Below are 11,720 nucleotides of genomic sequence, written 5' to 3' on the forward strand. Positions count from 1 at the left end.
CTCCCCTCATCTCATTCCTTCCCCTCGTTGACTCTTTATTCCTCCTCCCTCCCCTCATCATCTCATTCCTTCCCCTCGTTGACTCTTTATTCCTCCTCCCTCCTCTATTCATCATCTCATTCCTTCCCCTCGTTGACTCTTTATTCCTCCTCCCTCCCCTCATCTCATTCCTTCCCCTCGTTGACTCTTTATTCCTCCTCCCTCCTCTATTCATCATCTCATTCCTTCCCCTCGTTGACTCTTTATTCCTCATCCCTCCTCTATTCATCATCTCATTCCTTCCCCTCGTTGACTCTTTATTCCTCCTCCCTCCCCTCATCATCTCATTCCTTCCCCTCGTTGGCTCTTTATTCCTCCTCCCTCCTCTATTCACCATCTCATTCCTTCCCCTCGTTGATTCTTTATTCCTCCTCCCTCCCCTCATCATCTCATTCCTTCCCCTCGTTGACTCTTTATTCCTCCTCCCTCCCCTCATCTCATTCCTTCCCCTCGTTGACTCTTTATTCCTCCTCCCTCCCCTCATCATCTCATTCCTTCCCCTCGTTGACTCTTTATTCCTCCTCCCTCCTCTATTCATCATCTCATTCCTTCCCCTCGTTGACTCTTTATTCCTCCTCCCTCCCCTCATCTCATTCCTTCCCCTCGTTGACTCTTTATTCCTCCTCCCTCCCCTCATCATCTCATTCCTTCCCCTCGTTGACTCTTTATTCCTCCTCCCTCCTCTATTCATCATCTCATTCCTTCCCCTCGTTGACTCTTTATTCCTCCTCCCTCCCCTCATCTCATTCCTTCCCCTCGTTGACTCTTTATTCCTCCTCCCTCCTCTATTCATCATCTCATTCCTTCCCCTCGTTGACTCTTTATTCCTCATCCCTCCTCTATTCATCATCTCATTCCTTCCCCTCGTTGACTCTTTATTCCTCCTCCCTCCCCTCATCATCTCATTCCTTCCCCTCGTTGGCTCTTTATTCCTCCTCCCTCCTCTATTCACCATCTCATTCCTTCCCCTCGTTGATTCTTTATTCCTCCTCCCTCCCCTCATCATCTCATTCCTTCCCCTCGTTGACTCTTTATTCCTCCTCCCTCCCCTCATCATCTCATTCATTCCCCTCGTTGACTCTTTATTCCTCCTCCCTCCCCTCATCATCTCATTCCTTCCCCTCGTTGACTCTTTATTCCTCCTCCTTCCTCTATTCATCATCTCATTCCTTCCCCTCGTTGACTCTTTATTCCTCCTCCCTCCTCTATTCATCATCTAATTTCTTCCCCTTGTTCACTCTTTATTCCTCCTCCCTCCTCTATTCATCATCTCATTCCTTCCCCTCGTTGACTCTTTATTCCTCCTCCCTCCTCTATTCATCATCTCATTCCTTCCCCTCGTTGGCTCTTTATTCCTCCTCCCTCCCCTCATCTCATTCCTTCCCCTCGTTGACTCTTTATTCCTCCTCCCTCCTCTATTCATCATCTCATTCCTTCCCCTCGTTGGCTCTTTATTCCTCCTCCCTCCCCTCATCTCATTCCTTCCCCTCGTTGACTCTTTATTCCTCCTACCTCCCCTCATCATCTCATTCCTTCCCCTCGTTGAGTCTTTATTCCTCCTCCCTCCTCTATTCATCATCTCATTCCTTCCCCTTGTTGGCTCTTTATTCCTCCTCCCTCCTCTATTCATCATCTCATTCCTTCCCCTCGTTGGCTCTTTATTCCTCCTCCCTCCCCTCATCATCTCATTCCTTCCCCTCGTTGACTCTTTATTCCTCCTCCCTCCTCTATTCATCATCTCATTCCTTCCCCTCGTTGGCTCTTTATTCCTCCTCCCTCCCCTCATCTCATTCCTTCCCCTCGTTGACTCTTTATTCCTCCTCCCTCCCCTCATCTCATTCCTTCCCCTCGTTGGCTCTTTATTCCTCCTCCCTCCCCTCATCATCTCATTCCTTCCCCTCGTTGACTCTTTATTCCTCCTCCCTCCTCTATTCATCATCTCATTCCTTCCCCTCGTTGACTCTTTATTCCTCCTCCCTCCTCTATTCATCATCTCATTCCTTCCCCTCGTTGACTCTTTATTCCTCCTCCCTCCCCTCATCATCTCATTCCTTCCCCTCGTTGACTCTTTATTCCTCCTCCCTCCTCTATTCATCATCTCATTCCTTCCCCTCGTTGGCTCTTTATTCCTCCTCCCTCCTCTATTCATCATCTCATTCCTTCCCCTCGTTGACTCTTTATTCCTCCTCCCTCCTCTATTCATCATCTCATTCCTTCCCCTCGTTGACTCTTTATTCCTCCTCCCTCCCCTCATCTCATTCCTTCCCCTCGTTGGCTCTTTATTCCTCCTCCCTCCCCTCATCATCTCATTCCTTCCCCTCGTTGACTCTTTATTCCTCCTCTCTCCCCTCATCATCTCATTCCTTCCCCTCGTTGGCTCTTTATTCCTCCTCCCTCCCCTCATCTCATTCCTTCCCCTCGTTGACTCTTTATTCCTCCTCTCTCCCCTCATCATCTCATTCCTTCCCCTCGTTGGCTCTTTATTCCTCCTCCCTCCCCTCATCTCATTCCTTCCCCTCGTTGACTCTTTAATCCTCCTCCCTCCCCTCATCTCATTCCTTCCCCTCGTTGACTCTTTATTCCTCCTCCCTCCTCTATTCATCATCTCATTCCTTCCCCTCGTTGACTCTTTATTCCTCATCCCTCCTCTATTCATCATCTCATTCCTTCCCCTCGTTGACTCTTTATTCCTCCTCCCTCCCCTCATCATCTCATTCCTTCCCCTCGTTGGCTCTTTATTCCTCCTCCCTCCTCTATTCACCATCTCATTCCTTCCCCTCGTTGATTCTTTATTCCTCCTCCCTCCCCTCATCATCTCATTCCTTCCCCTCGTTGACTCTTTATTCCTCCTCCCTCCCCTCATCATCTCATTCATTCCCCTCGTTGACTCTTTATTCCTCCTCCCTCCCCTCATCATCTCATTCCTTCCCCTCGTTGACTCTTTATTCCTCCTCCTTCCTCTATTCATCATCTCATTCCTTCCCCTCGTTGACTCTTTATTCCTCCTCCCTCCTCTATTCATCATCTAATTTCTTCCCCTTGTTCACTCTTTATTCCTCCTCCCTCCTCTATTCATCATCTCATTCCTTCCCCTCGTTGACTCTTTATTCCTCCTCCCTCCTCTATTCATCATCTCATTCCTTCCCCTCGTTGGCTCTTTATTCCTCCTCCCTCCCCTCATCTCATTCCTTCCCCTCGTTGACTCTTTATTCCTCCTCCCTCCTCTATTCATCATCTCATTCCTTCCCCTCGTTGGCTCTTTATTCCTCCTCCCTCCCCTCATCTCATTCCTTCCCCTCGTTGACTCTTTATTCCTCCTACCTCCCCTCATCATCTCATTCCTTCCCCTCGTTGAGTCTTTATTCCTCCTCCCTCCTCTATTCATCATCTCATTCCTTCCCCTTGTTGGCTCTTTATTCCTCCTCCCTCCTCTATTCATCATCTCATTCCTTCCCCTCGTTGGCTCTTTATTCCTCCTCCCTCCCCTCATCATCTCATTCCTTCCCCTCGTTGACTCTTTATTCCTCCTCCCTCCTCTATTCATCATCTCATTCCTTCCCCTCGTTGGCTCTTTATTCCTCCTCCCTCCCCTCATCTCATTCCTTCCCCTCGTTGACTCTTTATTCCTCCTCCCTCCCCTCATCTCATTCCTTCCCCTCGTTGGCTCTTTATTCCTCCTCCCTCCCCTCATCATCTCATTCCTTCCCCTCGTTGACTCTTTATTCCTCCTCCCTCCTCTATTCATCATCTCATTCCTTCCCCTCGTTGACTCTTTATTCCTCCTCCCTCCTCTATTCATCATCTCATTCCTTCCCCTCGTTGACTCTTTATTCCTCCTCCCTCCCCTCATCATCTCATTCCTTCCCCTCGTTGACTCTTTATTCCTCCTCCCTCCTCTATTCATCATCTCATTCCTTCCCCTCGTTGGCTCTTTATTCCTCCTCCCTCCTCTATTCATCATCTCATTCCTTCCCCTCGTTGACTCTTTATTCCTCCTCCCTCCTCTATTCATCATCTCATTCCTTCCCCTCGTTGACTCTTTATTCCTCCTCCCTCCCCTCATCTCATTCCTTCCCCTCGTTGGCTCTTTATTCCTCCTCCCTCCCCTCATCATCTCATTCCTTCCCCTCGTTGACTCTTTATTCCTCCTCTCTCCCCTCATCATCTCATTCCTTCCCCTCGTTGGCTCTTTATTCCTCCTCCCTCCCCTCATCTCATTCCTTCCCCTCGTTGACTCTTTATTCCTCCTCTCTCCCCTCATCATCTCATTCCTTCCCCTCGTTGGCTCTTTATTCCTCCTCCCTCCCCTCATCTCATTCCTTCCCCTCGTTGACTCTTTAATCCTCCTCCCTCCCCTCATCTCATTCCTTCCCCTCGTTGACTCTTTATTCCTCCTCCCTCCCCTCATCATCTCATTCCTTCCCCTCGTTGACTCTTTATTCCTCCTCCCTCCTCTATTCATCATCTCATTCCATCCCCTCGTTGACTCTTTATTCCTCCTCCCTCCTCTATTCATCATCTCATTCCTTCCCCTCGTTGACTCTTTATTCCTCCTCCCTCCTCTATTCATCATCTCATTCATTCCCCTCGTTGACTCTTTATTCCTCCTCCCTCCCCTCATCATCTCATTCCTTCCCCTCGTTGACTCTTTATTCCTCCTCCCTCCTCTATTCATCATCTCATTCCTTCCCCTCGTTGACTCTTTATTCCTCCTCCCTCCCCTCATCATCTCATTCCTTCCCCTCGTTGACTCTTTATTCCTCCTCCCTCCCCTCCCCTCATCTCATTCATTCCCCTTGTTGACTCTTTATTCCTCCTCCCTCCCCTCATCTCATTCCTTCCCCTCGTTGACTCTTTATTCCTCCTCCCTCCCCTCATCATCTCATTCCTTCCCCTCGTTGACTCTTTATTCCTCCTCCCTCCCCTCATCATCTCATTCCTTCCCCTCGTTGACTCTTTATTCCTCCTCCCTCCCCTCATCTCATTCATTCCCCTCGTTGACTCTTTATTCCTCCTCCCTCCTCTATTCATCATCTCATTCATTCCCCTCGTTGACTCTTTATTCCTCCTCCCTCCCCTCATCATCTCATTCCTTCCCCTCGTTGGCTCTTTATTCCTCCTCCCTCCTCTATTCATCATCTCATTCCTTCCCCTCGTTGACTCTTTATTCCTCCTCCCTCCCCTCATCTCATTCCTTCCCCTCGTTGACTCTTTATTCCTCCTTTCTCCTCTATTCATCATCTCATTCCTTCCCCTCGTTGACTCTTTATTCCTCCTCCCTCCTCTATTCACCATCTCATTCCTTCCCCTCGTTGACTCTTTATTCCTCCTCCCTCCCCTCATCATCTCATTCCTTCCCCTCGTTGACTCTTTATTCCTCCTCCCTCCTCTATTCATCATCTCATTCCTTCCCCTCGTTGACTCTTTATTCCTCCTCCCTCCCCTCATCTCATTCCTTCCCCTCGTTGACTCTTTATTCCTCCTTTCTCCTCTATTCATCATCTCATTCCTTCCCCTCGTTGACTCTTTATTCCTCCTCCCTCCTCTATTCACCATCTCATTCCTTCCCCTCGTTGACTCTTTATTCCTCCTCCCTCCCCTCATCATCTCATTCCTTCCCCTCGTTGACTCTTTATTCCTCCTCCCTCCTCTATTCATCATCTCATTCCTTCCCCTCGTTGACTCTTTATTCCTCTTCCCTCCTCTATTCATCATCTCATTCCTTCCCCTCGTTGACTCTTTATTCCTCCTCCCTCCTCTATTCACCATCTCATTCCTTCCCCTCGTTGACTCTTTATTCCTCCTCCCTCCTCTATTCACCATCTCATTCCTTCCCCTCGTTGACTCTTTATTCCTCCTCCCTCCTCTATTCACCATCTCATTCCTTCCCCTCGTTGGCTCTTTATTCCTCCTCCCTCCGCTCATCTCATTCATTCCCCTCGTTGACTCTTTATTCCTCCTCCCTCCCCTCATCTCATTCCTTCCCCTCGTTGACTCTTTATTCCTCCTCCCTCCCCTCATCATCTCATTCCTTCCCCTCGTTGACTCTTTATTCCTCCTCCCTCCTCTATTCATCATCTAATTCCTTCCCCTCGTTGACTCTTTATTCCTCCTCCCTCCTCTATTCATCATCTCATTCCTTCCCCTCGTTGACTCTTTATTCCTCCTCCCTCCTCTATTCATCATCTCATTCCTTCCCCTCGTTGACTCTTTATTCCTCCTCCCTCCCCTCATCTCATTCATTCCCCTCGTTGACTCTTTATTCCTCCTCCCTCCCCTCATCTCATTCCTTCCCCTCGTTGACTCTTTATTCCTCCTCCCTCCTCTATTCATCATCTCATTCCTTCCCCTCGTTGACTCTTTATTCCTCCTCCCTCCTCTATTCACCATCTCATTCCTTCCCCTCGTTGACTCTTTATTCCTCCTCCCTCCTCTATTCACCATCTCATTCCTTCCCCTCGTTGACTCTTTATTCCTCCTCCCTCCCCTCATCATCTCATTCCTTCCCCTCGTTGACTCTTTATTCCTCCTCCCTCCTCTATTCATCATCTCATTCCTTCCCCTCGTTGACTCTTTATTCCTCCTCCCTCCTCTATTCATCATCTCATTCCTTCCCCTCGTTGACTCTTTATTCCTCCTCCCTCCCCTCATCATCTCATTCCTTCCCCTCGTTGACTCTTTATTCCTCCTCCCTCCTCTATTCATCATCTCATTCCTTCCCCTCGTTGACTCTTTATTCCTCCTCCCTCCTCTATTCACCATCTCATTCCTTCCCCTCGTTGACTCTTTATTCCTCCTCCCTCCCCTCATCATCTCATTCCTTCCCCTCGTTGACTCTTTATTCCTCCTCCCTCCCCTCATCATCTCATTCCTTCCCCTCGTTGACTCTTTATTCCTCCTCCCTCCCATCATCTCATTCCTTCCCCTCGTTGACTCTTTATTCCTCCTCCCTCCCCTCATCTCATTCCTTCCCCTCGTTGACTCTTTATTCCTCCTCCCTCCTCTATTCACCATCTCATTCCTTCCCCTCGTTGACTCTTTATTCCTCCTCCCTCCCCTCATCTCATTCCTTCCCCTCGTTGGCTCTTTATTCCTCCTCCCTCCCCTCATCATCTCATTCCTTCCCCTCGTTAGCTCTTTATTCCTCCTCCCTCCCCTCATCATCTCATTCCTTCCCCTCGTTGACTCTTTATTCCTCCTCCCTCCTCTATTCATCATCTCATTCCTTCCCCTCGTTGGCTCTTTATTCCTCCTCCCTCCCCTCATCTCATTCCTTCCCCTCGTTGACTCTTTATTCCTCCTCTCCTCTATTCACCATCTCATTCCTTATATATATATATATATATCTATCTCTCTCTCTCTCTCTCTCTATATATATATATATATATATATATATATATATATATCTAAATCTCTCTAAATAAAAATATCTTCCTCTCTCTCTATCTCCCCCTCTCTCTCTCCCTCTGTCTCTCCCTCCGTCCTCCCAGGTTATGGCAGCATGTAACGAGGGCCATCAACAACAAGGACCAGACAGAGGCCACCAATGAGAAGTTTATCCTGGAGGAGGCTCAGAGGAAGTCAACCCGCGAGCGCAAGGCCAAGTGTGAGGACTGGGCGCCCGGGCTCTTTGAACAGGACCCCGTCACCGGAGAGTGGCATTACAGATATGCCGAGTGAGTTTCTTATCTCTAATTCACGCACTCTATTCCCCACAGGGCTCTGGTCTAAAGTAGTGCACTATATAGGGAATAGGGTACCATTTGGTACGTGACCCGTTAGTTGAAGTTGAGTTCTAGGATCAGCTTATTTCCCTCATATTTGTATGTTAGCCATGAGTGGGTGAAATGTGAGACTGACCTTCGATGCCTGTCTGGGAGCTTGATATATTAAAGGAGAGGAGCCAGCTAGTGGAGATGTTATGTAACTAAATTCTCTATTGACAGGCAGAGCCAGGAATAACTTGAGGTTATTTTTAACGTTTATAGAGATGTTAGACTGTATTAGTTTGCCAATGCTTCCATTACTATGACGACCAAGAAGTAGCATCAAAACCTTGTATGTAATGTATGTCAAGTCTCTGCATCTGAACTGACCCCAGAGCTGATCAACAGGAGGATTGTGACACCTAATGGATGGACCTGGTGTTACAACAACATGTTGGCATAACATTACCACCAGACTGTAATATCTGCTTATGTAATATTCTCTGTGTGTGTGTGTGTGTGTGTGTGTGTGTGTGTGTGTGTGTGTGTGTCTGTGTCTGTGTCTGTGTGTGTGTCCACAGCACCCGGCCGTGGGATCCGCTGAATGATATGATTCAGTTTGAGAAAGACGGCTGGATCCAGACTAAAGTGCGGCACCGCACCCCTATGGTACGTTCTGCCAGTGTAATTAGTCTCAGTAACCAGGGCCCCAGGAGGGATGGCAATTGCAAGTGCCAGGTAGGTTGGCCAACCGAACAGCGCTCCCTGAGTTGTTTTTATACTTCTTGATTTTTTTTTTTACTCCACCTCCTCCACTTCAGTTTGTCACCAGCCACCACTGCAGCTTGCTCTAAAAGTCTTCTCCAGCTCCATTCACAACCATCGCCTGTGGCTGCTTCTGTTCCGTGTGGGCCACGCCGCCCAGCCTGTTGTCTCGTACAGCCATTTTGTTTTGACTGTTTCCCCACCACCTACCGCCATGTTGGTTGTTGTCATTTTTTAGATGATTTCTGGATCATTCTGTTTTCCTTTTTAAGAAGGCTGGTTGTTGATGTCTCCGAGCGCTTTAAGTGCTTTAATAGGTGCTTGGTTGGTTAGTTCATTTGGTTAATTTTAGTTGCAACTGACTGTGTTGTTGGTTGTTTTTGGAGATTCACTGGATGTGGCCGATTGGCACGCTCGCATGCCTCATATTACTGTGCTACTGATTAGCATGTGATGCAAGTGTTATTGTGTGTGTGTGTGTGTGTGCGTGTGTGTGCGTGCGTGCGTGCGTGTGTTTGTGTCTGTGTTATGTTCCTAATTGCAGCTATTTACGTAGTTTCTGTGTGTTCGTTCGTAGGTGTACAAGCGTGTGTGTGCGGTGCGTGAGTGTTTTTGTGTAGGTATCTTTGGTTTTGTCGTCTTCTCTGTGGTGTGTGTGTTGATTTGGTGGCTGGTGTGTGCGGCTCTGTGTTGATGTGTGTGTCCTTGGTGTGTGTAGGTGACAGGGCCCAAAAGAAAGCACAAGCACAGTGACAAGCCCAAGAAACCTGAGAGTGGCTGCTCCTCCCCAGAACCTGACCGCCAGGACTCCTCCGGCAGCGAGCGTACGTCTCTCACACACACACACACACACACACACACACACACACACACACACACACATACCAACAATATTACAATACCACTCACATTAATATACATACAATCCCAATGCTGCAACACAACGACCCACCCCTCATACACACTCATACACCCACACACATACACACTCATACACCCCCACCCACACTCATACACCACCCACACACACTCATACACCCCTCACACGCGCACACATACACTCATACACCCCCACACACATACACTCCCCCCACATATACACACTCATACACCCCCCCCCCCCCCCCCCCCCACACATATACACTCATACACCCCCCCACACATATACACACTCATACACCCCCCCACATATACACACACTCATACACCCAATACATATACACACTCATACACCCCAACAGCACAATGGTGTGGGCGTACCCCAACAGCACAATGGTGTGGGCGTATACCAGTCATAAAAAAATTGTCAATAGAGAGAGTAGACCGCTGATTGGTCAGCTCATCCCCATCAGGAGTATGACATCATACTCTGAGGAAATGGAAAGCAATAGCATGTCTGTTTGAGATGCAAGTTGGAGGTTTTCAAAGTGTTTTTTTTCCCTCCAATACGACTATAGGACGAGTCAACAACATTATTTGGGTATAAGTTAACATAAAATGTACTTTTAAAAGTGACATTTTCACTGGACATTTACTTTAACATGTGTTATTGACTCTTTGTTACAGCTGATTGTTGCTGTTTGTGTATTCCAGGACACAAAAGCAAGCACAGTAGCCGGTTAAGGAAAAAGGGCCCAGACCTTAGTGAACTTCAAAGTGCCATTGATTCTATAAAGAAGACACAGGAGAACATTTACAAGTGAGGGTCGTTCAAACATGAGACATTGAGTGTGTGTGCGTGTGGTCTTTGAGTGAGTGAGGATTCAATTGTTCCCAACTTATGCATTGTGAGTTTGTGGTTGTGCATATAATTCCTGTGACTGAGCCCTCACTGACTCTGTCTGCGTGTGTGCGTCTACATCTCCAGGAGCATCGGTGTGCTGCGCTCCCGAACGACAGTGGGCCAGGCGGCAGCAGAGGGCGGATTCCTGCAGCAGCGCGACTACGCCATCATCATCCTCCTCATCCTCCTTCAGGTCTTCATCAACTTCCTGTTCAAGTAGCAGCCAACAGACTGACAGAGAGAGAGACAGATGGAGTTAGAGAGAGAGACCGATGGAGAGAGAGAGACATGACTGATGGGGGGGGTTGTCCAGGTTAAGGAGGAGAAACAGTCTGGAAGTGAATGAACTTCAAGAGCACCCAGTAGCTCTGCCTCAACCCTCTCTCTCTCTCTCTCTCTACTGAGTTGACCCTGCTCCACTGTCCTCAGACGGGCCACCATTGTCACACACACGTCTCCAAAGCAAGCATTCCTGAAAGAGGCTCCTCAAAAAAAACTGAAATAGTTTTTAATTTCTATTTATTTGTACCTGTTTAAAGATCCATTTATTTTTAAAGGGGGAGTGGCACCGGCCAGGACTGAAGGGAAGTTGAGGTCAGCGTTCGGCCTTAGCCGGCGTCATGATGTCGTGAACTGGGCCTTGGAGAAGGGATTGACATCTGGCGGCCATTTTTAATTTTGCTAACGGACACCGCTCCTTGCATTTCACCCGCCTCCCCAACGACAGGGAACATTTTACACTGAGACTTTTGAAGAAAAGTTACTTTCATTCAATAATTTTTTTTAAAGACTGTTCATTTGTTTTGTTTGTTTGGTGTGTCCTTTGTGAGTAGAACCTCTAGTTCAAAAATATACGAGAAGGGAGAAGAACAGATTTAAGCGGTCCAATATATGCTTTGACAAGGCTCGAGTTTCCTAGCTTGACGGGGAATCGACAAACAAAAGAAGGTCATTGTAATCAATCGATTTGAATCGTTCCACTCAAATTTGTAGACCAGGTCAATTGTATAAACTAGATGCTTGACATGAATTGTTGCTGTGTGGTTAACATGTACGGTAGGATGAATGTTCAGCTGATCACTTGCCCGATAGTGTGTAAACATCACGATGACACCTAGTAGACAGTAGAGTCCCCAGTGGGGAGGCTGTTCATAGACTTTTGTACAGTAGTAACTCAACATTGTCAGCCAGTCAGAAATCAACTAGATGAAGTGAAAATCTGCCAGATGCTGTGTTTCAGGTGTAGTATAGGCCGTCAGTCCACTTCCTGTGTACATAGCTAACGGACTGACTCACTCATAGCAGTTGTGTTCTTTCCTAAAGAGACGTTCTTTCACACAGACAAGACCCTCTGTGGAACAAGCCAGTCTGGCATTATCAATACCCCATTACCTCGGTGTCTCTGTGGGCTGCCCACTCTGTGTGTG

At 47.8% G+C, this 11,720-nt stretch overlaps 1 protein-coding gene across 7 annotated transcripts in view; it reads left to right on the top strand.

Moving 5' to 3' along the window:
- Positions 1-11,323, top strand: part of LOC110499758 (oxysterol-binding protein-related protein 8-like) — a 155,454-nt gene extending 144,131 nt beyond the window's left edge. For 5 of the 7 annotated variants that reach the window (XM_036957001.1, XM_036957003.1, XM_036956999.1 and 2 more), the window contains 5 exons: positions 7,530-7,715; positions 8,327-8,483; positions 9,229-9,334; positions 10,104-10,209; positions 10,378-11,323. In XM_036957001.1, the coding sequence (XP_036812896.1) occupies positions 7,530-7,715; positions 8,327-8,483; positions 9,229-9,334; positions 10,104-10,209; positions 10,378-10,513 (691 nt within the window). In that variant the 3' untranslated portion in view covers positions 10,514-11,323. The remainder of the gene's footprint in view (positions 1-7,529; positions 7,716-8,326; positions 8,484-9,228; positions 9,335-10,103; positions 10,210-10,377) is intronic. The other 2 variants (XM_036957000.1, XM_036957006.1) reach the window with 1 other exon arrangement.
- Positions 11,324-11,720: the final 397 nt, after the last annotated feature.

The sequence above is a fragment of the Oncorhynchus mykiss genome, chromosome 21, assembly GCF_013265735.2.
Source record: "Oncorhynchus mykiss isolate Arlee chromosome 21, USDA_OmykA_1.1, whole genome shotgun sequence".
Taxonomy (NCBI): Eukaryota; Metazoa; Chordata; class Actinopteri; order Salmoniformes; family Salmonidae; genus Oncorhynchus; species Oncorhynchus mykiss.